Here is a 25,527-nt window from a genome sequence, read left to right on the forward strand (position 1 = left end):
AGTCGCTCAGTCGTGTCCGACTCTTTGCGACCCCATGGACTACACAGTCTATGGGATTCTCCAGGCCAGAATATTGGAGTGCGTAGCCTTTCCCTTCTCCAGGGGATCTTTCCAACCCATGAGTAATCCTAAATATTACAGCATTCACACACTACAGCCTATTTAAGATATTTCAAGAGCTCTTTTTTGGTCTAGAAAAGAAGATGCAAAATAGCATTTTATTCCGTATGTTATATGATCCAGTCTGGTACTCTTTTAGTCTCATCTCCCAGTGCTCCTCACCAGCGCCCTCCACTTTCCTGTCACATAGAGCAACACATATTCCCTGAACTTGCATACCTCTCACTCGTCTGCATTATGGCCAGAATGTTCTGTGATCTACCTGGAGCACTAGTTTCTATTAATCCTTTCAGAAGTGTAAGCATGGCTTTTTCTAGGAAGTCTTACTTGAACACCACTATCATTTTAATCCGAAATGCAGGCCAAAAGGCAAACACATGTGCACACACACACACGTGCACAAATGCCTCCTCCCTCTCACTGCGCTCCTAAGGTCAAGTGTAAGAAGCACATGCTAGCTTTAGAGCACTTAAAACACTATTGCATTTTTTATGCTATTCTTTCCTACATTAGACTCTGAAAGCTTTTATTCAGGGATTTTAATAAATTTCTCCTATTATCCTCAGTCACTAGCCAAAGCCCCACATGTTATAAATGAGCAGTGTTTTCTGAGTTATTGAGTTAATGAATATTTAATAACAAATAAATGAATGCTACTGTGCTACCATTGGGGGGATATTTGTTCTTGGAGTAAGCAGGATTTTTACACTTGTCACTTTAAAATTCAGTCCTTACGGGACTGACTTTCCCTTCATTTTTTTCCTTTGACTGTTTTATGCAAAGTACTATTTATTCCTACTACTTGATTTTAAAAAATCACTTAAATATGCTTTATAAATGAGTAATAATAGCAAGTAGCACTAATCTATTGGACATCTACTGAGTGTGAGATTATATTAGAACTTCTTTTTCCATTGGTCCCAAGGGAACTGGATCAAATGACAACATTGTATGAATCACAACAAAGATTTGAGGCAGATGGAGCTTGAGTAACTTCAAACAGGATAATTAGATGTAATAAGCACCTAACTACTGTGCCCCCCATTTCCATGTTAGAGCGTGTTGGTTGATGCATTGTTTGGATTTCAGTGTCCATAAACTGTGTTTATGTGCATTCATATCAGTGCATTTTCAGTCATGACTATGTCTCAGCCTTAGATGAGAACTTAAAAAAAGATTGGCACAGTCTCTGGCCACATGAAGTGTGCAGCCACCATGACCTTAAAATCAATGGGAAATAGGTTATTGAGTCCCGGGATGACCCACCTCAACTCCAGCTGGGGTACCCTTGAATTCCCACAAAGCAAGTCCTGGTCCATGTAAATTCACCAAATAATCAAATACCCCAATAAGCACGTGTCCGTCCCCCAGAAGCATGATCCAGAGTCCACAGGAGTTTTATCTTTTCTCATCCATACTGCTCCTGGGGACTTTTCTGCCGCCTCACACACCCACCCTCATTCTCACCCAGCCTGAGAGTCAGTTCAGAGAAGCATCTCTGGTTCCCCTACCAGATTGCATTCCTCCCACCTGCACTCCTGCTCCCACCTGCAGGAGCAGCACTGGTCCCTTCACCTGGTCCTGCCTGCACACTCATGCATTGAACATCCATCCAGAAGGCAGTTTAATATAAGACTGAAGGCTTGACGCTCAGAGAGACTTGGCTTTGGATCTACTTACTAACAGTTTGCCCTTGGCCAGGATAACCTAGCAAGCCTGTGTGTTAATTCCATCATCTATAAAGTGGGGTCACAGTGCTTACTTCACAGTGCTTCCTTCTCAATCCCAACACAAACTGTAACGGTTAACTATCCTGTTATGGTGTAAGTTAAGTATAAGACAATTATGTATTAAGCCCAACGCAAAGTATAACAGTTATTTCTTGTTCCATCATCCCTACTGCTGTCCCACAGCCCTTCACCCTGTTCATCCTATGCTATCTCTGGGACGAATTACCCTCTGGAATGGGCGAGGACCCCATTTTAGTGCTCTACATTCTAAAAGACCCACTATTAGCAAAAGGAGTGTGGAAAGAAAGCACTGTTTAGAGTCTTAGAAAATCTGAGCTTGCTTTTGGGTTAGAGAATAGTAGAGGGAGCTGTGAGGTTGTGTTCTGGCTCCAAGGGACCCATGCTGGGTTGGAAGGTCATCTGAGTAGATAGTGTGATGAGCCATAAGCAATATGATTTTAACAGCCACTGAAGTTGATCTCAAATGCTAATATGTTGTCTAATGAAGGTGTCTGGCTCGTGGGAAGGTTGAGGCATGAAGAAAGCGCTGCTGTTGGAGTCACAGGGATAGAGGATTGAATCTGGTTTCTGCCACTTTCAATCTAAATGATCTTATCCATGTTGCTTAAGCTCGCTGAGCCTCCATTTTTCCCCTGTAAAATAAGAGGAATTCAAAACTTCATACAGTAGTAGACAGCTTTGCTCATGAGAGTTAAGTGGGATGTAGAAAACCAGTGCTTGGTCCATCTCCTGTTTTTGTTTTTAGTGGCTCAGGCATGTCCCACTCTTTGTGACCCCATAAACTGTAGCCCGCCAGGCTCCTCTGTCCATAGGATTTCCCAGGCACAAATACTGGAGTGGGTTGCCATTTCCTTCTCCAGGGACTCTTCTTGACCCAGGGATCAAGCCCACGTCTCCTGCATTGGCAGGCAGATTCTTCACCTCTGAGCCACCAGGAAAGCCCTTGGTCCATACTAGTACGTAGCCTGTAAACAGCAGATATTTTTGGTTCTACCTCCTTGTTTCTTCTTCAACCAATAGTGGAGAGGGAAGAAGGGAAGTTGGGGAAGAGGAAGAGGAAGAGGGGAGAGGAGAGGAAGGGAGAGAAGAAACGTTCGTGAAAACTATCACTTTGCGTGCAGATGTCAACTTTCAAGTTGATTTTGTGATGTGATGGTGTTGCATTAAGGATGTCTCCCATCATACAAAACTGTTCAAGTATCACTTTGCTGTGGGCTTCTATTTCAGGCCTTGAATGCGGGTTTCCTAATCATATACATGGTAGAGAGAAAGATACTTAAACCATCACTATAATTGGTAATATTCCCTTAGCATGTAGTAGCCACTTGTCACTATGAAATTTTACACACAGTATCTTGATTCATGCTCAGAAAACCTTGAGAGGTAGTTCCTGTTCTTGTTCTCTACTATACAGTAGACAAAAATAGAGTTCTAGGGAGTTTAAGGAATTGGTGTGGAGAGTTTCAAAGGGGCAATATTTGAATTAGATTCTGAGAGCGCACAGGGTTAAGCTATGATGGAATAACTGGGAACAAGCTGGTGCCATTGGAGTGCTATATTTGGTAGGAGAAGTGAGGTTATAAAAATTTATGCTGGGGCCAGATCCACAAGGACTCTGGATGCTTTCATTGTACCTAGACATTTAGTGCCCTTTGGAGAGTTTAAGTGGGAACTGTCATGAAGACATTTCTGTTGAAGGATAGTAGTTCTGACCACTGTGTGGTTGATAGACAGGTATTGCTAGACTTGTGCTCACACAGAGAGAACAGACTCAGGCAGTACACGGGAGGTCGAACTGCCTGGCCGGGCTGTGGTTTGGGTGCAGAAGGTGTGGATAAAGAAAACTCCAAGATGACTGCCAGCTTAATGGCCTGCAGAACTGGGTGGACATGACCTTAAGAGGTCATTTCTCTTTCCTGGAGGAAAGAGAGGGTTGGGGAAATAGAGTATGTCTAGGAGAAAACCTGGGAAAAATGAAATAGGAAAACGAGAGTTGAGAAGTCAAGGTTGGCAAAAGACAACATGTCTGGAGTCCCAGAATCTGAATTCTTAATGTTATCCACAGATGCTTCTTATCAAGTGTAAAATGTGAGATCTACCGGCCTACAGCTCTGAAAAATCTGAAAAATGATAATACCATTTCATGCATGTAAATGGCAGCCCGCTGGGTGAGATGTGCTTCCTGTCAGCCTATATGAACTGAGGAGTATATTTTAGTAAAGTGGGAAGGAAACCCAGATAATTTCCAAAATGCATACTTCTAAACATTTTTATTTGTTCTTTGTTCTGGCAGCATTTTAGAGATTTAAAAATCTTAAGAGTTTTATTATTTTTTTCCAGAAGAGAGATTTGCCTCTGAGCAATTTGACAAACATTGAGATTCCTCTTAATCTGTTGCTTTCCCCTGTCATTTTCTCTGTGTGTGTCTCTCTTCTCCTGTTTTATTTTGCCTTCTGGTTTTCTTCATCTTCTCTCCATCCAGAAATGAAAAGTGTTTCCATTGTTTACATTGATTTAGTAGTTATGTATTTTTTCCCTTGTGGGCATGTGTAGAATATTTCACTGTAGGGATTCATCCTTGTTGTTTTTGCTCAGTTGTGTCCGACTCTGCGGCCCCATGGACTGCAGCACGCCAGGCTTCCCTGTCCTTCACTAACTCCCAGAGTTTACTCGTGTCCATTGAGTCAGTGATGCTCTCCCAGCATTCGTCCTTAGCCATCCTTAGTCCAGTCCAGTTCACTTCAGTTCAGTCGCTTAGTCGTGTCCGACTCTTTGCGACCCCATGAATTGCAGCACGCCAGGTCTCCCTGTCCATCACCAACTCCCGGAATTCACTCAAACTCATGTCCATTGAGTCCATCCCTTGGCTAATAGCAGCTGTACAGCATAGTCTTTAAGGGAAAATTGGAAGCAGGTTGCCAGTTTCAGATCCCAGCAATGATTACTTATGTGGCCCTGGAGAATTGACTGAACGTTTTTCTGCCTTGGTTTCCTTAAGTTCAAGTGTGGACATTGACAGGTCAGCTCTGCTCAGTTGCATTGCAGTCAGAAATGCCTGCCCGTATCTTCTTGGTTCTGCCCATCGTGGTTCTGCTGCAGCCCAGCTGTGTGTCCTCTTCATTTCTGGACCCGGGCTGAAGAAGAGGCCCTAATATGTCACCTCGAAGATTTCGGCAAGGGGAAAAGAGAGCTGGATGTGACGTGATGGCTCTTAAACCTTCTAAGTGGCCTAAGACACTTCTGCTCACCTTTCTTCAGTTATGAAGCAAGCCACACAAAATGTGTGACTTAACGGGACAGGAAATGCAATCCTCCAGAGAGGACAGATTCATTTAGGAAAAGGTTGGTAGGGAAGGGGCAGCACATACTGTCAACAATACAATCAACCTCTATAACTTTAAGGGATTAATCTATTAATTAGTTAGTGAAACACTTAGAATGGTGTCCAGGGACTAGTGTCTGGTAAGTAAAATATGTGTTACTTTTAATAGAGTCTAATATGAGTATAAGAAGAAGAAATGTTTTCATTCACCCTTCAACTTTGAAAATCCACTGTGCATGCCAAGGACAGTACTGTTGAGAGTTGAGAACAATATAGAAATGAAGGCCTTGGTCTCTGCCTTATATGAACTGTATGCTCTGTGCTTAGTCATTCAGTCGTGTCCAACTCTTTGTGACCCCGTGGACTGTAGCCCCCCAGGCTCCTCTGTCCATGGGACTCTCCAGGCAAGAATACAGGAGTGGGTTGCCATGCCCTCCTATAGGGGATCTTCGCAACCCAGGGATCAAACCCAGGTCTCCTTCATTGCAGGCAGATTCTTTACCATCTGAGCCACCAGGGAAGCATATCAACTATATGGTCCTGTGTAAAAATTAAATATGAAGAGAAAAGGATCGTTGATGATTCCGATTTCTTGATGGACTGAGATCCCCATCACCAGGGTACCCGGGGAAAACGTCTATTCCCAGTGCTGCCACACATTTGGTCTTTATTTGTTCAACTCTCCCAGCAGCCTATGAACCGTTTGCTTACAGTAAGCATGTCTGTTTTGTCTGTGTACCTCCAGAAACTTCCACAGTGGTGTTACAGCATGAAGTGAACCTCTCCATTAAACTGACCTTCCTTTATACAGTCTGGACGTGGGATGCTGGTTTTGTCCTCTTCATTAGGAACAGTTTCCTTTTCCAAATCGAGTCAGGAATTCAGAGTACATGGATAAAGCACTGAGCAGTCTGAGGTTAACTTCCATACTGTACCCACCCAAAGCGTTGCACAGAGGTATGAAGACAGCACAAGGAAAGGAGCCATGGTTGCCAGAGAAGCTTCTTTGCATGGCTTACCCAAGGCCACGCTTTGCTGCACAAGGAGCCTGTTGCGTTTATATTACTTAAGGGAGACAAATGCATTTGAATGAAAATACTGGATCTATTTGTGTTAATGCTCTGGTTTTAATGTTCTTCCTCTATGTGCTTGCCTTGCAAGTTTTATTTTGGTAAGGACCATAGAGAGATGATATTTCTGGTGAGATGGGGAGCTATAATGTCTCAGGTTTTCAAGCTGACATGCACATTAGTTTAGTATGGAGAAGGATCCTCGTCTCAGTGAACTAAGACCAGAATAGAGTGATGGTTCTGCTAATCCATTCTCCCGGATCCCCCGGGTGCACAAATCAGACGTTAATGGGATAAGAGGGTCCACCCAGATGACAGCATTCTTCTGTGTGGCAACCGCCTATGTCCGTGGTGGGTGATCAGCTAATGTCATCAATCTCATAAGCCAACAGACCTTGTGATTACCATCCCAAGAAGACAGGCTAGAAATGCCATTCCTTTCCTGTTCTTACCATAGATTTAGTACATTCTGTTTTGGGAAGGAGGTGCTGCAGACATGGGTATTGATATGGAAATGCCATTTCACAGAACTCTATGTTTGGGGTATTTTTTTTTAAAGCCAGTGACTATATCTTTATATTTAAAATAAAGGCCCCCACCTTGGATGTGGTAATTATTAAAAACATAGAGCCTGAAGGGACTTTGGGTATGGAGACCATCTCTCTTAACTTTTGTCTTGAATCGACCTAAATTAATTAAAAATGGTGGTTGAGCTTCCCTGGCGGTCCAGTGGTGCAGACTCTGTGCTTCCAATGCAGGGGGTGCAGGTTTGATCCTGGGCCAGAGAACTAAGATCCCACATGCTGTGTGGCATGGCCCAGAAAAAAAGAATATACAGAAAATAAATAAATAATAATAGATCTTACATTAAAAAGATAAAATGGTGGTGACGTCACTTTCTCAGAAGCCCTCCACGGTCCTCGTGGTCCTCGTGGGTCCCCAGGGTGGACAGTGCACTGGTTGTTCTAAGAGATCCGTGCCACTTTCTCCCCATCTCAAACTGCTGATTCACGGCCACAGCCCCCGAGTGTGCCCTCAGTGCCGATGTCAGACCACGGTCCCCAGTCCTCCGTGGACTTCATAGACTTCAGACAGCTAGAGGTCAATAAGAAGAGCACTCTCTGTGGAGTCAGAAGCCTGGACTCTTGATTTCCTGCCACGATATAACAGCCTCGTGACCTCGGGAAAGTCGCGTAACCTCTCTGGATCTCATCAAACAAGTGGTACAACCCATCTCACAGGGTGGTTGTTCCGTGTAAGTGACTAGGGAGGAAGGGAGCACGTGCCACCTGTTTCATCACAGTCTGCATCCTCTTGGGAGCACAGAGGCTGAGACGAAGACTTGGGTCAGGCGCTTTGCTTGGCAGAGATCCCATAGGTGGGAATGAAGGAGCAGAGAGAAGGAGCGGGAAGAAGACAGACCGACGTGAGCGTCCACAGTCAAGGATTCCACCCTGAGCCAGGGGCAAGTGGGGCAGGTGGAAGGTGCCATCACGCGCACCTCCGAGAGCTGTGCGTCCCATGGACGGTAGGTCAGGACATTTGTCCTTCAGCTCCATCCCTGCCCCTGTGGGCCAGCCCCTACCCCATTTGTACCTCTTGTGTGCAGACAAGGAGAAGGCCCGGGAGCTGGCCCTGCTCGAGGTGGGAACCGTCAGACTGGGTGGGAGGTGGTGTTTCACAGTAACTGCTCGCTGCCCTGTGGCTGAAATCTGAGCTTGGCTGAGTGGACATGATGTGGGGCCTTGAAAGTGTCACCTGCTGGGACACCAGCATGTGGGGGCGTGTTTACCCTTCACGTGCATTTCCGAGATTAGCTTTTATCTTCTTCTGGCTTTATTAATAAGTCCTAAGTGCTGGGACTAGGAAAAGGAAATGGCAACCCACTCCAGTATTCTTGCCTGGAGAATCCCATGGACAGAGGAGCCTGGTGGGCTGCTGTCCATAGGGCTGCACAGAGTTGGACATGATTGAAGCGACTTAACATGCATGCATGCATTGGAGAAGGAAATGTCAACCCACCCCAGTGTTCTTGCCTGAAGAATCTTGTGGACAGGGGAGCCTGGTGGGCTGCCATCTATGGGGTCGCACAGAGTCAGACATGACTGAAGTGACTTAGCAGCAGCAGCAGGTGCTAGGACTGGATCCTAGTCTTGGAAATTGAAAAGGTGAAGTGAAATCAGGTGCTACTTTTCATTGACCCCCTCAGATTAGATTTTCTGTTTCGAATTAAGCAGTGTTCCCCATTTCCTCCGTGTTCTTTACCCGGACTCACCTGGACTCACTCCTCCTCATTCACCTGGACTGGGACAGTCTAGGGGCATGACCCTGATGGAGCCACGAGAAGCAGAGACTTTGCAGGTGGACTGACTGGGGGTTGAGTCCCGTAGCTGTGTGACCTTGACCTTGCTGTGCTTTGCTCTGCTTCTTTGTTTGTAAAATTGGGTAAACTGTATCAGCCTCATAATACGAACCTAAATAAGATCATGTGTGCAATGTACTTGGTACCTCCTTCATTCCAGTTTGAGTTTCCCAGAAGGATACATTTTATTTTGGCTGGGAAAAAAATATATGTATGTTTTGTATATATTTTTACTGTGCCTATATGAATACATACGGAGCAAGCAATGGCACCCCACTCCAGTACTCTTGCCTGGCAAATCCCATGGATGGAGGAGCCTGGTAGGCTGCAGTCCATGGGGTTGCTAAGAGTTGGACTCGACTGAGTGACTTCCCTTTCACTTTTCACTTTCATGCATTGGAGAAGGAAATGGCAACCCACCCCAGTGTTCTTGCCTGGAGAATCCCAGGGACAGGGGAGCCTGGTGTGCAGCCGTCTAGGGGGTTGCAGAGAGTCGAACATGACTGAAGCGACTTAGCAGCAGCAGCATGAATACATAGGTAGTGTTTTGATTTATGTCTGTTGCCTGGTGTCTTTTAGTTTCAAATGCGTCTAATTCACTCAGCTGCCAAAAGGCAACGTTCAGGTGTCTCTGCTCTCCTTCCGTTTCTTCCTCCATCTTCAACAAATTTACTCTCATTTATTTGTTCTTCCGCTTCTGTGTATTCACTTCTTAATTCAATTATATGTATTTATTACTATACTGAGTATCGTCCTGGATTGGTCCAATTCATTCTGTTGCTAAAATACTGCTTGTAACTCTCTTCACCTCCCCTATCATTTCTTCTCCTTTCCTCAGTCTATCTACTAATTTGTTATTTAATTTCTTCAATTCTGTTTATTCACTTGCTGCTTGAGTTTTTTTTTTTTTTTTCTATTACGTTGAGTACCTTCTTGTATAAGACACCCTGCCTCATTGCTAGGGATTACCAAGGTAGCATGTTCTTTCTTAAAGGGCATAAAAGTGGAGGCACTAAGAATTAAAAAAAAAAAAAACAAAAAACCTGTAATGCAAAGAAGAGAGTGATGACTGACAGTATAAAAGTACTGATGAATTAGTGCAGAGGTGACCACTTCCAGCTGGAATGGCCGGAGAAGGCTGAGAAGTAACGGATGGAGGTAGACCAGTCATGAGTGTATATGAAAGAAGACTAGTGAAAGGTGTCTTCTGGCTTTCTTAATCCCTGTTTCGAGCACAATATTAATTATTAGTAATGAACGAGACCTTTGAGTTCATAATTGGACAGTTTAAAATTCTGTTTTTTTTCAACACAGAACGGTCAGTTTACAAGTAAACACTAGTTGGAAATGTATTAGAAGGATGTTAGGAGAGCATATTCTAATGTATAACCTGCTTAAAGTCTCTTTAGCTGAGTCTCTGTCAGCTTCCAAATCTGTGTCTTCAGTGCTAAACAGCAAGATCACATAGCGAGATCCTAAAGCATAACATTTTTTAAAGCCTTTATTGAATTTGTTACAATATCGCTCCTGTTTTATGTTTGGATTTTGGGCTCTAAGGCATATGGGATGCAAGGGGTGCTCCCGGACCAGGGATCAAACCCGCCTCCCTTATACTGGAAGGCAGAGTCTTAACCCCTGGAACTCCAGGGAAGTCCTGGAATAACATTTTAAATAATCAAAGGAAGACTAATTTGTATTAGTTATATCCTGACAGTGATAGGAAAAATACTAGTATATTTTAGAAAGCTCTTTTTTAAAAAAACAAGAGTAGAATCAGTATCTGCAAAAACATCGTTCTGCCTATCCCTGCGCAGATTGCCCTCATTTCTTGAAAAGTGGCTTCATGGAGAGAGATTATCACGAGAAATCCTGAGATTGTCCTCTGCTCACCCCTTCTAAGCAGGGCTGTAAATTTATGACTTATAGGAGAGATTTGCCAGGAAATTGTGAGCAAGAATTTTTTTTCTCATCTTTTGTGGAGTCCTTTGTTCCTTTATCTGCCCTGGATTCATTCCATTTCAAAACTGTCCTGCTTTGTTCTCCTGGATAGGATGAACGTGTCCGTTTTACGCTGTGATCACCATGTATAAAGATCCTATTAAATGAGTTGCCAGTGTTTGCTTTGTCGTGTTAGGGCCACTGCTTGTTCAATTCCTAAGGGTGGGCTGGAGTGTGTACCTGAAACCATGCTGGGAAAAAAAATTTAAAAAGGAAGGAACGGAGGGAGAGAGGCAGGGGGACAGGGAAGGGGGAAGAAAGGAAGGAAGGGAGGAAGACAGGAGAGACAGACAGAGACAGAGATTGCAAAGAAAACCAACAGAAACTCAGCGACTTTGCGCAATTAGTAGCAGTGGTAGCTTAAGGTGCAAATTAGCCCTGTGCTAAGACAGTCACGCAAGCAGTGAACTCAGCCACACTTATCCCCAGGAGGCTTCCAGGAGATGGTGCCAAGTGTGACTGATGTTAGGGAGAAAAGACACAAATAGCAGAGGCACGCTCCCTTGGCTAATAGGATCAGTTGTGTCATAACTTTTCCTGGAGTCTCTCTCTTCCATCCCCCAGGCTCTCAGCCCAAATCTGGGAGTCATCCCTGATGCTTCTCCTTCTCCCTCCTACTTCCAGTTCACCTCCCAAACCAATCTCCAAGTACTGTTGACCCCACTTTTAAAGTATATCCAAACCTCACCACTTCTGCTTCTACCGGCGCCTCCCTGGTCCAAGTTGTTTTCATTTTTTTTTGCCTTAAAGGCAAAGCTCTTTAGTACCTCTCCTTGTCTTGCTGTTGATCTCTTCTGGACCAGTGCATCCATAGCATCTGCAGTGAGTTTTAAAACTTAAATTCAGTCTCGTTCCCTTGTTAAAAACTTCCCAAGGGAGGGAGAGGATTTAAAGCAACATTTAGAGCAGCATTCAGATTCCAGAGGGGCTTCCCTGGTGACTCAGATGGTAAAGAATCTGCCTGCAATGCAGGAGACTGGAGTTTTCATCCCTGGATCAGAAAGATCCCCTGGAGAAGGAAATGGTTACCCACTCCAGTGTTCTTGCCTGGAGAATCCCATGAGTAGAAGAGCCTGGCCGGCTGCAATCCATGGGGTTGAAAAGAGTTTGTCATGACTGAGAGACTAACACTTTCTAGAACTTTTAGGTTCTAGAGATTGTGATCTGGATTCTGTCTGTACTGCAGCCTTCTCTCCTGCAACACACTCCCCCTTGGGTGCAAGCTCCAGACATCATGGGCTTTTTTCTGTTCCTCCAACATGCCAGCCTCATTTTGGGCTTCTCCTCTGGCTGTCCCCATCGTCTCATGCGTTTGCATGCTTGGCTCCTTCTCCAGTGTACCGTCTCACTAAACAGCTCTCCATCCAACCTGGTACAGGGCCTGAATAGAGTCGTCACCTCCAAGAAGACTTTCTGGAACATTCTGCACTGTAGCCAATCCTCTATTCCCACTCCCCACCCCAATTAGTTCTCTTCGTATTACCCTGTTCTGCTTCCTTCATAGAACTCAACCCTGTCTGAAGCTGTCTCATGTTCTTTCATTTTAGTTTTGCCCTTCATCATCTCCCACCCCAAAGTCGCCTGTGAGCTCTGTAAAGGCTGAGGGCCCGGCCTGTCTTGTTCATTTCCACATCCTGCACACCCGGGATGGTGCCTGTGCCAGGCTGATGCTCCACTGCCTATGTGCTAAGCTGTTTCAGTCGTGTCCGACTCTGTGTGACCCTGTGGACTGTAGCCCGCCAGGCTCCTCTGTCCTTGGGATTCTCCAGGCAAGAGCACTGGAGTGGGTTTCCATGCCCTCCTCCAGGGGATCTTCCCCACCCAGGGATCCAACCCCTGTCTCTCACATCCACCTGCATTGTCAGGCTGGTTCTTTACCACTAGTGCCACCTGGAAAACCCATGACCGTTTGTTAAGTGTGTGGGTAGACTCTCCGATGTGTGGTTGGGGGTCACTAGCAGGACGCTGTCAGCACCTGGAAAAGCAGAGCAGAGGGTGAGCACAGGACAGGAATGGCAGCCCAGAGCTGGGCATGCTGCACGTGGTGGGTCTGATGGGGTATATGTGTGCGAGCGTGTGTGGATGGGCACACGCGTGTGCACGTGCGCTCAGTCATGTCTGCCTCTTTGTGATCCCCAGGACTGTAGCCTGCCAAGCTACACTGTCCATGGAACTATTCAAGCCCCATAAATGTCAGTGCTGGGTTTTGACTAGAGTCCGGCCTTCAGGAGTGACCATGGGCTCACGCTGGATGATTTGGTGGCTTGTCTTTCTCGCATACTCACAGGAAGATCTCCTAATACCAGGCTTCCGGAAGGCTTCCTTTGCTTTTCAGATCTGTTGCAGGAAGTACAGCAGTTCTTCCTGAGTCCTGAGGATTCTGGTGAGGATGAAATGATCTTTTGAAATGTTTCACCAATCTGGCTCTATAAGTAAATATGATTTAAGCTTTTTCCCCCCAAAATGAATTCTTTTGATTAAAAAAATTTTTTTTTTTTTTTTCAAAATAAAACACCTCTCACACTCTGTTGGCTTGTTAGCCCAAAGAAAACAAGCAGAAACTGAAATTTGGGGGGGGAATGAATAAAATACTGTTTTCCCTGCTTCTGTGTCACCCTCCTTATTCTTTAGTTCCTCCCTTTTCTTCCTCACCCCTGCTTTTACTTGCTGAATCTCTCCTCTCTGGAGAGGAAGATTCATAAAATATATGGTACTACAGGCTTAGTAAAGTGTGTGTCATAGCTCAGCTAGCCCAACCTAAGGTGCCAGTGGAAATAAGGTAAGTTTTTGGTCTTTAAATATTTTTTGGTGTTCATTAAACCTAACAGAGTCCATTTTGTGTATTTGTCATATCATTTAGATGTATAATCACATGCATTTCACTATACCTTTCTAAAGGAGTGAATTTCATCTTTTTTTACTCGTTGTAAGAGTCCTGATTCATGTGAAGCAAGTTCCAAGAGAAATCAGGTTGGCGTTCCTTTTCCCTTCCTGCACAAATAGTAAGATGTTCAGTGACTGTGGTGTAGGTCTTCGTCCCTCTTCGTCCCTGACCTCCTATCCCCACAAAAAGTTCCTAAACGCTACCCACCCACTTTCAGAAATAGCACTTTGTAGAACATGGAAGGAATTTCTTCTCCCTGCGTATGAGCAAAACCATCTGGTTTAGTTGGTTTGGACAGGTCTTAGAAGTATATCGACAAATTATTGAAATACAAAATATTTGGATATTTTGTAGTTTTTCTGGTTATATTGCTCCTGGGGGGAATAACAAATTCATGTAATGTGAATGGTTTGTTAAAAAAAAACAACAACTAAATAGATTCAAAGTAATTAAAATCCACAGTCCACTTTGTGAAGAAGTGTGCCTTTAGTAATGCTCACATGTAGATTTCCCCCACATACTTCCATTTCTATCTTCCAATAGAAGGAACATTCTGCTAATATCTGAGGGTCATCTTCTTTCAAGCCATCAGCAATGATTTCTCTCCCAAAGGGTACTTTTCTCCGAATTTTCACTCTCATTTTATTCTTAGCTCTGGCCTCCTTGAGGTTACTGTAGGATAGGTAGAGAAAACAGTCTAGTTTGTGTCCTTCATCCACAATTCTCATTCTCTGTCCCCTGCTCATCAGAGAATCTTCTTTGAGACCAGCCTTAGCTACAAGAGAGGATGCTACCTGAGTCTGCAGTGAGTTTGTACTGAACGGGCATTGGTGTGGTGTTACTCAGAGGATTCACGGAAAGCTCTCTGTTCTGCAATAACAAACGGATTCAGTGCTCCGCTTCGCTGACTGTTACAGCCCCACCATCTCCATCTTCAGTTTTGCATCTTTACTCCAGTCATGGGTGTCATTAGCTGGAAAATTCAGCTAAGGGGTGTCAGAGAACTTGTTAGTTTCCTGTATTTAGATAAAACATTGATGATCTCCACAGTCTAAAGGGCAACAAAAGATTGCTTTGTGATCAATATTTATTATGTAAACTATAAAAAAAAGGAGATGCATGTAATATGTACCCAATTGCAGATCATACTTCTCCAAATTACTAAAAAGAAAAGGACAGTGCTGGAAAATCAATAGCTTTGATTTATATATGTATAGTTGCTCAGTCGTGTCCGACTCTTTGCGACCCCATGGACTGTAGCCTACCAGGCTCCTCAGTCCATGGAATTTTCCAGGCAAGAGTACTGGAGTGGGTTGCCATTTCCTTCTCCAGATATATATATTTATTTTATATATATATATATATATATATATATTTATTTTTTACGTTCTCACCAGTTCCGTTTTAAAGCTCAGCTTAAACAATGATTTCTTCCTTATCTGGACCATCGTTTACTTAACAGTAAAGAGCTCTTTCCATTTGTTGCTTTACTGACACTTTGCGCTTGAATCTGCCAGAAAAGTTGTCCCAGACTAACTCCTCTTATTACTGAAACCTGTCCCTTTGTCTGTTTCGACTTTCAGCTGGTGTCTGCTTCTTGAATCACTTATCAATCCATTTTTATGCTTAGGCTACCAGTTAGGCGTGCTCTTCCCCTCTATTTGTGAACATTTCCAGCTGAGTTTAAACCTCACTTTCCTTCTAGTAGGACAAATTGACCTTTTTGGCTTGATTAAAGATAAATGCCGTTGACTCTCCACTTTGGGAGGCCAAGCATTTTCCAGAAGCCCACTGAGATTTCTCTATTTATTGCTTGAAAAATAAATATCAAACAGTACTTGTTTCTCTGCCATTTTAAGGAGATGAGTGTCAATTCCCCCCCCCCCCCTTAGAGCAGTGAGAATTAGGGGGGTTGGAGATATCAAGTATAATTAAACTGTAGGGCATGGGGGCAGACACATATCACTCCTAGACCTGTACTTGATGAGATCACGAACAGTGCTACCTAACCAGCTAAAATGTAGAAAAAAGCCTGTTACAGTGTATAGATTTTAGATAATATCAAAGACAGGCATACTTAATGGAGGCTAAGATTGAGTATTAAATTGTTTGTTATAGAATTATTTTTTTTTCTCAAGATTCACTGGTCTCATGGCAGCATCATTGAATTCTGGGTATATGTGGTCCATTCTAAGTTCCTTCACTGAATTCTCAGAATTTTTATAAATATGGATTGCCCTTGGAGTATAGGTACCTTCTGAAAAAAACACTAATTACCTGCTGAAGACCTTGTGATTAAAAGAAACCTTTGCACTTGGACAGCCTGTTTGCTTTTCAAGAAAGAAATTTCAACAAACTGCAGCTACTATCATAACTCTTAATAACCAGAACTTAATGGAAATGCTAATTACTCAACATTAAAGGGTCTAATTTAAAATTACCCATCCTAAAAGAGCTCTACTCAAGTGATACGCTGTTTTCTTTTCTCCCCTAAACAACAGAATATCTTCAGTATTGGAGGTAAAGGAGTGGGAAGACTAGCTAATGAAAGTTATATAATAAGTTTCAAAATTACTTAGATAAGAGTATACTGACCTTATTTTGATTGTTTCCGAAGACATAATGATCTAGGTAGACATCAGTTATTCAACAAGCACTCATTAAAGCTCCTACTGTGTGCCTGGCCCTGTGCTCCTATATGCTGGAGCGGAGTGTGTGGTCTTCGGAAATATTCCAAATGCCTACTATCCATAGATGCCAATCCGTGTATTGCCCAGTTAGATGTTTCATCTCTTATTTTTTTGCAAGTTATTTCCAGAAATAAGACTTTCCATATACTAAGACTAATGTAGGAAGATTGAAGCAGCATCTTTCTGCAAGGGATCAGCTATGTATGTAGAGAGAGCAAACTTTTTCTAAAGAGTTGTGGTTCTACACAATCTTCTTTGCCTTTTCAACTTACATCTCAATTCTGTAGTGAATGAAACATGATATTCCTCTCCCCTTCATCTGTTTTGATGCCTCAATGTTTGTCTTGCCAACTCCTGCCCCTAAATACCATAATTTATCACAGCACCCGATTCTTCCAAGGATTCACTTGAATGTCATCTTGAGCATCTTGATTATGAATCTTCTGGGACAGTTTGGTTTGTTCCTTTATTTAGTGGCACATTTTACTGAATTTTCTTTTCACCTAAGCAAGTTCAGTTTTGGAATTTTGCATTATTTCATTTTTTAGGTCTTTGTATCTTTTTGGAAGATGATGAACAGTGAATAAGTCTGAGGCCCATTGTATTCCCTTCAGGAGCATTATTTATAATGGAGTTTAGACCTTGACATTATTATTATTGTAATGATTACCATTGCAATTCATATAGTCACTGAATTCTGGTAAGACCATGGGTTAATGGAAATGTCAAATTAAAAACATAGATTGCAGAGCTCTTTTCTCATCGAACTCTGAAAGCCAGACTGGTGTATTATGCCTGAGTGATCAAATGGTTCTAAAAGAATGTATAATGAATTTCCTGTTTCTTCAAGAAATTCACCTGAAGTCTAAGACTTTAGGAAACAGAATGACAGCTGACTACTATTTCCTGTAAATATTGCATTGCCATTTAAAATGTCTTGTACCTACAGATAAAAGAGGATACTTATTTGTTACTGTCCATTATGATTCAGTTGAAATTTTGCATTGGGGACTTCTGCAGAGTGTCCCTGAGATGCGCATGGGCTCTGGAGGGGGTTGACTGCCTGAGCATTGCTGGGTCATATGCACCAGTGTGGCTTTGACAACTCTGATGCCATGAACACTACTTTTAAGACTGATCCTAACTGTGGCACTTACCACTGCCCTTAGGCAAAGGCCCAGAGACCCTGTATGCGGGGCAGAAGCTCAACGACAATGAATGGCACACCGTCCGAGTGGTGCGGAGAGGAAAAAGCCTTAAGTTAACCGTGGACGACGACGTAGCCGAGGGTGAGTGAGCTCTGCGGAAATTTGTCTCTCTCTCCTCTCAGACTCCTCTCAGTCATTCAGTGAGCAAAGGGTGTTTTGTTTTGAAAATCTTGTATTTTGCTAAACAGAAGTCACGTGTCTTGTTCTCTATTGACAAGCTCAGGTAAGACTAAGAAGATCTGCCTCTATATTTTCAGAATCCCTTTTCACTGATCTGTATTGCCGAACATCTCCACTACTGTGGTTACATATTGATGGGGCTCTCTCCTGAGGCATGGAGTGTGTGTCTGGAGAAAGGACATAGAGTTCTCGAGATCCTTCTATTGTTCAGTTACTCAAAACCCACTTATCAGTCATCCCAAGTGCTAGTCCCTTCCCTTCTGAATGAGTCACTCTCTAGTAGAGGGAGATGGGTAAACAAGAAATTCAAAACTTTATAGGTACAAGTAAGTATCAAAAGCAGTACGTGACACTTAGAAGGTGCTGAATAATTATTCATTTATTTAATGATTTATTTAGTCATTATTAATTGACTGCCTACTGTGTCCCAGTCCTGCTTTAGACGGTGCTGGGAATGTGGTGGTGGGCAGTTAGGCAAGTCCTGGGTCTGGTGGAATTTACATTCTAGGAGGGCAAGGAATAAGTGAATGAATCTTTACATACATAAACGAACATTCAGAGCCTCACTCAAGCAGGAAGCATTTCTTGATAGCCTGGTATATGTCAGGAATATGCTAAGGATTGTGGCAATTATAAAGGAAGCACACAAGATTACCTGTTTCCTTCAACAGTGAATCAGTTTTGTGTATTAGATAAGACTTGGGAATTTGACAATAAGTCAGGGAATATATAATGAGATTCTAATTTGGGTGAGCAAGATTATAATTTTCAATCTGAAGGGAAAAGTATCAATTTGAGCTGGAGAAATCTGGAATGGCTTATGAAGGTAGATCTTTGGGCAGAATTTGATGGATCTTTTAGTAAGATCTAGGGCAGAAGAGAGAAGGCATCTTATAATGCATCTTCAGTTCAGTTCAGTTCAGTTCAGTCGCTCAGTCCAACTCTTTGAGACCCCATGAATTGCAGCACGCCAAGCCTCCCTGTCCATCACAAACTCCCAGAGTTCACCCAAACTCATGTCCATCGAGTCGGTGATACCATCCAGCCATCTCATCCTCTGTTATCCCTTTCTCCTCCTGCCCCCAATCCCTCCCAGCATCAGGGTCTTTTCCAATGAGTCAACTCTTCACATGAGGTGGCCAAAGTATTGGAGTTTCAGCTTTAGCATTGGAAGTCCTTCCAAAGAACACCCAGGACTGATCTCCTTTAGAATGGACTGGTTGGATCTCCTCGCATCTTACATGAGGCATTTTAAAATTTATACTCTCCAGTATTCCAGAGCAGTGCATATCTTCTTGTCCATGTGGGAAAGGAAAATGTCAGGCAGGATGGGGTGTTATGTGGAGCGCTGTTGGTGTCAGGAGACCTGGGCCCTAATGCTGATTCTCTGCAGGATTTTGTGAAAGTCACTTACCCTATCGGGGCCTGCAAGTTGAAGTCAGGGGCCTAATCCATATCTACAGTGTCTTCTATGAATATGACAGTCAAATTCGAGTCAGGATCCTTTGGTTTAATAGTCACTGTCACTAAAATGCCTTATACCTTGGGATAGAAATAATGCTAGACCTCCCTTTCCTTATTTCCTCATTTTGAAATTCTATTAACACGCCAGACTTCTAAACTTGAAATTCTACTATTGCTAAGGCTGTTTGCAGCATTAAGTTTCTGCAGTGTTTGGTTCTGTAATTTAGTTTTATAATTATGAGCCTGAGAGTCTATGCTTATGGAGTTGGGCCTTGTAGTGAGCCGTGTGTGTGTGTGTGTGTAAGTCAGGAATGAGAGCCTGGATACAGGCACAAGATCCACATATATCTAGTGCCCAGCTGGCATTAGATGCTGGCTTAGCTGTTTTACACACATCAGCTCCTTTAATCTTCTAAAGTACACCATTGCCTCGCAAGTCGAGTGTTCTTGTTGTCATTTTACGTAAGGGGAGCATGAATTTAGAGGCAGGTGTAAGATTAAACTCTAAATTCGTGTCTGTGTGATTTGACCCAATCAAACTGCTTGTTAGACTTCACAGTTCATCCTAATAAAATGATTTGTCTTATACCATAGGTGCAGTATAGTGGAATGGATTGGGGTGAGGTGAGGAATGCATTTCAGAAGGTAGACAGTGGTACCCACCTCCTTCCTTCCCTCTGGGAAGAGAAACAGAACGCAGCAATAAGCCGTTACCCTCCAATTGTACAGCGACATAACTGAGTATTGGGGGTGGAGTTATTGTTCTGTATGCCTGAAGAGTAACTGAGCTTTATGTAATGAATATATCAAACAGATGTAAAATGCTCATAAGCTTTAGTACCCATAGCCAACCTGAATTAATTATTCAACAACTCCCCGTGAGGGAGTGCAGAAAGGAGCCCTCAAAGGGAGCTGTGATACACCCCCGTCCCTCGCTGACTTCTCTGGGTTCAGCCCAGTAAAGCCAACAGTGCTCTTTGCAGCGTGTTTTGAATAAACAGCCATTAGATGGCGACCTCACCCCTCTCTCCGCAGACAGTGCATTCCATGTATTTTCATGGGGAAATTATATGCCCAGAAATCTAAGAATTGCAGGACTGAGAATACAGTAATGTATAGTGTCTCCCTCAGTCAGTATTCTTTTATAGAAATTTTAGAATAAAGGTAATTATAAATTGTGCTCTCTCTTAACCACTAATAATTAAACTGCAGGATTAAACCATGGATGCCCAAGTCATCCAGTAATTTGATATTAGAAATTAATGAGCCCCACCATACCCCCTACTTTGCTGCTGATGGGGAAAAAAAGGAGCCATGCGGATAAAGAAATTTGGGAGAAGAAAAGAGCTATTTTGCTTATGTGCTGCAGCCTTGGGTTGCTCCTTACAGTGATAAGGGGTTTGGGAATTTTAATTTTAGCTCACAGAAGTCATAAAATCAGGCAATGAAACTAAAATACCACACGGTCTTCAGGTTATTAAGTAATGTCTTACTGACTTATTTAGAAATGCCTTTCATGCTGTTTAAGGTCCCCCAGGATGTCAGATTTTCAGCTAGTTTGTAGAAATGGATGCAAAGAATAGGTCAGACTCATAAGAAATCAGAAGCTAAGAAAGAAATAGTCCTTAGCCTGGTGGTTTTAATTTATTGTAATATAATATGTTCCTGGAAAAATACTAAGTTCAGTTGACAGTTAATCAGGATTGATTGATTGATTGGCCGAGCTGGATTTCTATTATTAAGAATAAATTAGGGACTTCCCTGGTGGTCCAGCGGCTAAGACTCTGTGCTCCTGATGCTGAGGGCCTGAGTTCGATCCCTGGTCAGGGAATTAGATCCCACAGGCCCAGACTAAGATCTAGTGTGGCCAAATAAAAATAAATATTTTTTAAAATCTTTAAAAAATAATAACAGAATACATCACATGAGTTATGCTCCTCAGCCTGGGGACCCAATGCTTCAGGAACTGCCCACTCCACCTGGAGCTTCTTTCTGGTATAGAATTTCACCTTTTCTTTTCGTTTTTAATTTTACTCCTTTGGTCCATGTTAGCTTTTTCCTTTCCTTCCCTCACTCTGTATATAGCACATACCACACCAAGCTGTAGAGCATCATTTTCCAAGAAAAATTTCTCATGTTAATAAAAAAAGAAATGTTGAGATCAATTTGGATACAATAGGTTAAACAAAATGCAGTAGAATTCTTTATTGAAAGACCTGTTAGGAGCCTTTAATATGTTAATATCCCTCGCTCATCATCAAAAATTGCATACGCAGTGTTTGCCCAACTTATTCGGTACCAGAACTTTTTAAAATTTCTAAAGCATTTTACTTTACTAGCTTGTGAGATGAGTGCAAGAAAGCAAAGAAGAACTAAAGAGCCTTTTGATGAAAGTGAAAGAGGAGAGTGAAAAAGTTGGCTTAAAATTCAACATTCAGAAAACTAAGATCATGGCATCTGGTCCCATCACTTCATGACAAATAGATGGGGAAACAGTGACAGACTTTTTTTGGGGTGGGCTCCAAAATCACTGCAGAAGGTGACTGCAGCCATGAAATTAAAAGACGCTTACTCCTTGGAAGGAAAGTTATGACCAACCTAGACAGCATATTAAAAAGCAGAGACATTACTTTGCCAACAAAGGTCTGTCTAGTCAAGGCTATGGTTTTTCCAGTGGTCATGTATGAATGTGAGAGTTGGACTATAAAGAAAGCTGAGCACCGAAGAATTGATGCTTTAGAACTGTGTTGTTGGAGAAGACTCTTGAGAGTCCCTTGGACTACAAGGAGATCCAACCAGTCCATTCTAAAGGAAATCAGTCCTGGGTGTTCATTGGAAGGACTGATGCTGAAGCTGAAACTCCAATACTTTGGCCACCTGACGTGAAGAACTGACTCATTTGAAAAGATCCTGATACTGGGAAAGATTGAAGGCAGGAGAAGAAGGGGACGGCAGAGGATGAGATGGTTGGTTGGCATCACCAATTCAATGGACATGAGTTTGGGTAGACTCCGGGAGTTGGTGACGGACAGGGAAGATTGGTGTGCTGCAGTCCATGGGGTCACAAAGAGTCAGACATGACTGAGCAACTGAACTGAACTGAAAGCATTTCACAGCATATACTATTGAAAAATGTTGATATAACATGGAGAAAAGGATGTGAGAGTGGTAGAGCTGGAGGATTGTGGACAAAATGTGCATTCTTTACTAAGCTTTATAAGCCTTTGTTTTCTTAATTTCTCTCTCCCCATCTGTGGGCGTGGGTGGTCAAGCCTCTCCCATTATTTCTTTGTTGTCAGTGTTGGCCAACTCTTAAGACTGACTCCAAAGCAGATGTCTCACATGCACCCTCCTTCCCCAGATGTGAGGGGTGCTTGCTGCGCTCCAGCCCCTCCGCCAGTGTGGGGCACACGGAAGAGGCAAGGAGTGGCCCCTACTTACAAAGAGCTTGTGTTCTGATAAAAGAGAGAAAGCAATAAGTGAAGTCTCCAGGAAATTCTTAGCAGACGTCAGAGAAAAGAGAAAAAGGAAAGATGCGTAATTAGTTCATAGCTAACAGACTGTGTTCTGTCCTTTATACGTACTGATACATTTCATCCTGATAACTTCATGCTGATTTCACAGGGAAACTGAGCCACAGGAAAGTTATGTAACCCAGGCAGTCAAGCCTCAGAGCTTACATGTTCATCCACATGTGGAAAGTTACAGCTTGAACTTGGCTAAAATTTTCAGTAGGTTTATGCTGTCAACAAACTCCTGTACTCTGAAGGCTGGTCTGTAAACTACTCGTGGGCCAGCGGTGAACTATGGCAGTGAGTGTGTGAACAGGAGCCAGGGAAGCATGCCTATCCTGGGAAAGGTAAGGAATACATTCAGCTCAGTTCAGTTCAGCCTCTCAGTCGTGTCCGACTCCTTGTGACCCCATGGACCACAGCACGCCGGGCCTCCTTGTCCATCGCCAACTCCCGGAGCTCACCCAAATTCATGTCCATTGAGTTGGTGATGCCATCCAACCATCTCATCCACTGTCGTCCCCTTTCTCCTGCCTTCAATTTTTCCCACTCTTTTTCAGTGAGTCAGTTCTTCGCATCAGGTGGCCAAAGTATTGGGAGTTTCAGCTTTAGCATCAGTCCTTCCAATGAGTATTCAGGACTGATTTCATTTAGGATGGACTGGTTGGATCTCCTTGCAGTCCAAGGGACTCTCAAGAGTCTTGTGAGTTAGATGGATGATGTTACAATTTTCGGCCCCTGGAAAGGAGTGTGAACTCATCGCAGCAACTTCTGTGTGGAAATTTTACCAGTTAAATTCCATCTACAACTTTTCTTGGACAATGATGTGAGGAATGAGTCAAGTGTTTTCTCCAGAAACAGTGTATCTGTACAAGAGAAGATATGGGCTTTGGGAAGCATGATACACACCTGTGTTCAGTTCAGGGGGTCTACCATTTACCACCTATATGACCTGTGATAAACTGCCCTCTAGAACACTAAGCACAGTGTCCTCACCTCTGAAGCAATATAGCAATGCCTATCTATAGCTTTTTTTGTGTGATTGTGGCATTTGATGGTGGTTACAGAGTGCCTGGCATATAGGGATTCTTCAGTAGTCTTGCTTTTTCCCTATTTTTTTTCTCCCAAGTTACTCCTCTTTCCTCTGAAATTTGAAAGCAGCTGGTGTGAAGTATGCATGTATTCTCACCTTAAGTGGAGGAAGTTTCAGTTTACAGACAGCATTCAAAAGAGATGAGTGAAAAGTTTCCTAGCTATTAATATTGATTAGGTGATGGAAGGACTGATGCTGAAGCTCCAATACTTGGGCCACCTGATGCAAAGAACTGACTCACTGGAAAAGACCCTGATGCTGGGAAAGAATGAAGGCAGGAGGAGAAGGGGATGACAGAGGGTGAGATGGTTGGATGGCATCACTGACTCAATGGACATGAGTTTGGGTAAGCTCTGGGAGTTGGTGATGGACAGGGAAGCCTGGCATGCTGCAGTCCATGGGGTTGCAAAGAGTCAGACACTACTGAGTGAGTAAACTGAACTGATACACAGATTTTTTTATAAAGCATTTATTTGCTTAGTTTAGCCAAGTTTCAAACTTAAACTATATCATCAATGCTTTTTCCAGGTGCAGCAGCATACACTTTTTTTTTTTTTTTTGAATATCCATCTGTGGCCAAGTGAGTTCTTTTAGCACATGGTAAAGCCAGTTCAATGCTTAAGAACATTTTTTTTTTATATTGGAATGTAGTTTATTAAAAATGTTGTGTTAGTTTCATGTGTATAACAAAGTGATTCAATTATACCTACACATGTATCTGTTCTTTTTCAAATTCCTTTTCCAATTAGTTTGTTACCTAGTATTGAGCGCAGTTCCCTGTGTTATATACTAGGTTGTTGTTGGTTATTCATTTTAAATACAGCAGTAGATTTTCTAATTTGGTCCCATGTCACCTTCTTCACTCCCTTGTCTCTCCTAACCCCACCAACTTCTAGCTGAAGCCCTTTGAGTTATCCTAAACTTTAAATCTGTTTGCATCCCTGGGCTAAGCTCTCAAAGTTAGCCTCCTTTTTCTTACTTACAGGGTTTCCCTGGTGGCTCAGATGGAAAAGAGTCTGCCTGCAATGTAGGAGACTTGGGTTCAATCCCTGGGTCGGGAAGATCCCCCTGTTTAAGGGAATGGCTGCTCACTGTAGCGTTCCTCCTGGACAATTCCATGGACAGAGGAGCCTGGTGGGCTGTAGTCCATGGCGTCTGAAAGAGTCGGGCACGACTGAGCGACAAACACTTTCTTACTTACGCAAACCTTCCTTCCGTCTCTCTCAGGCAACACTGTATGATTTTCCTGCTTTATGACATTCATGTTTTGGAGAGTAGAATTTCCTAACCCCTCAGTTCTATAGGCTGATTTATCCATCAGTTCAGTCCAGTCACTCAGTCGTGTCCGACTCTTTGCAACCCCATGAGCTGCGATTTATCCATACTTCTCTAAAAACTCCGAGTTGACCTTGTCATCGTCTCTTCAGATTCCTTTCGGAACTCCAGTCTTCACTAGGGATCATCCCTTTATCTCTTCTTAGTTCTCATCACTGATGTTTCTTGTTCTAAATTTTTACTCTAAGAATGAGCATGAGGACTAGCATTATCACTGTTTACTTCCCGGGCCGTCATCGAGATTGGCTATGGTTTCCCCTCCACACCATCATCCAGCCCCAGCTCCCTGCCTCTAGCCCTGGTATGAACAGCTGTGGCCACACTGACATTGGGTATTTATTTCATCACTTCATAGTTTTATATCATGTGAATTTAGATTATGCTAGTTGCATTTTCATGACCAGTCCAGTTTTCAGTACTAAAGCATTTATCCAGTAATTCCTTCTTCTAGTTATTCAATTGTTAGCAGGCTTATGTTGCATTTTGATTTTTGTCCCATCACAATTTTACAGTTAAGTTAACCAACATCATCATTTTA

The 25,527-nt window shown here is 43.0% G+C and overlaps 1 protein-coding gene across 1 annotated transcript in view; it reads left to right on the plus strand.

Annotated features, from left to right (window-relative positions):
- LOC129622138 (neurexin-3-like) overlaps positions 1-25,527 on the plus strand; it is a 468,103-nt gene that overhangs the window by 285,818 nt on the left and 156,758 nt on the right. Inside the window, exon 5 of the mRNA XM_055539028.1 lies at positions 17,367-17,486. Coding sequence (XP_055395003.1) covers positions 17,367-17,486 — 120 coding nt within the window. The remainder of the gene's footprint in view (positions 1-17,366; positions 17,487-25,527) is intronic.

Source organism: Bubalus kerabau, chromosome 10 (assembly GCF_029407905.1).
Source record: "Bubalus kerabau isolate K-KA32 ecotype Philippines breed swamp buffalo chromosome 10, PCC_UOA_SB_1v2, whole genome shotgun sequence".
In the NCBI taxonomy this organism is placed as follows: Eukaryota; Metazoa; Chordata; class Mammalia; order Artiodactyla; family Bovidae; genus Bubalus; species Bubalus kerabau.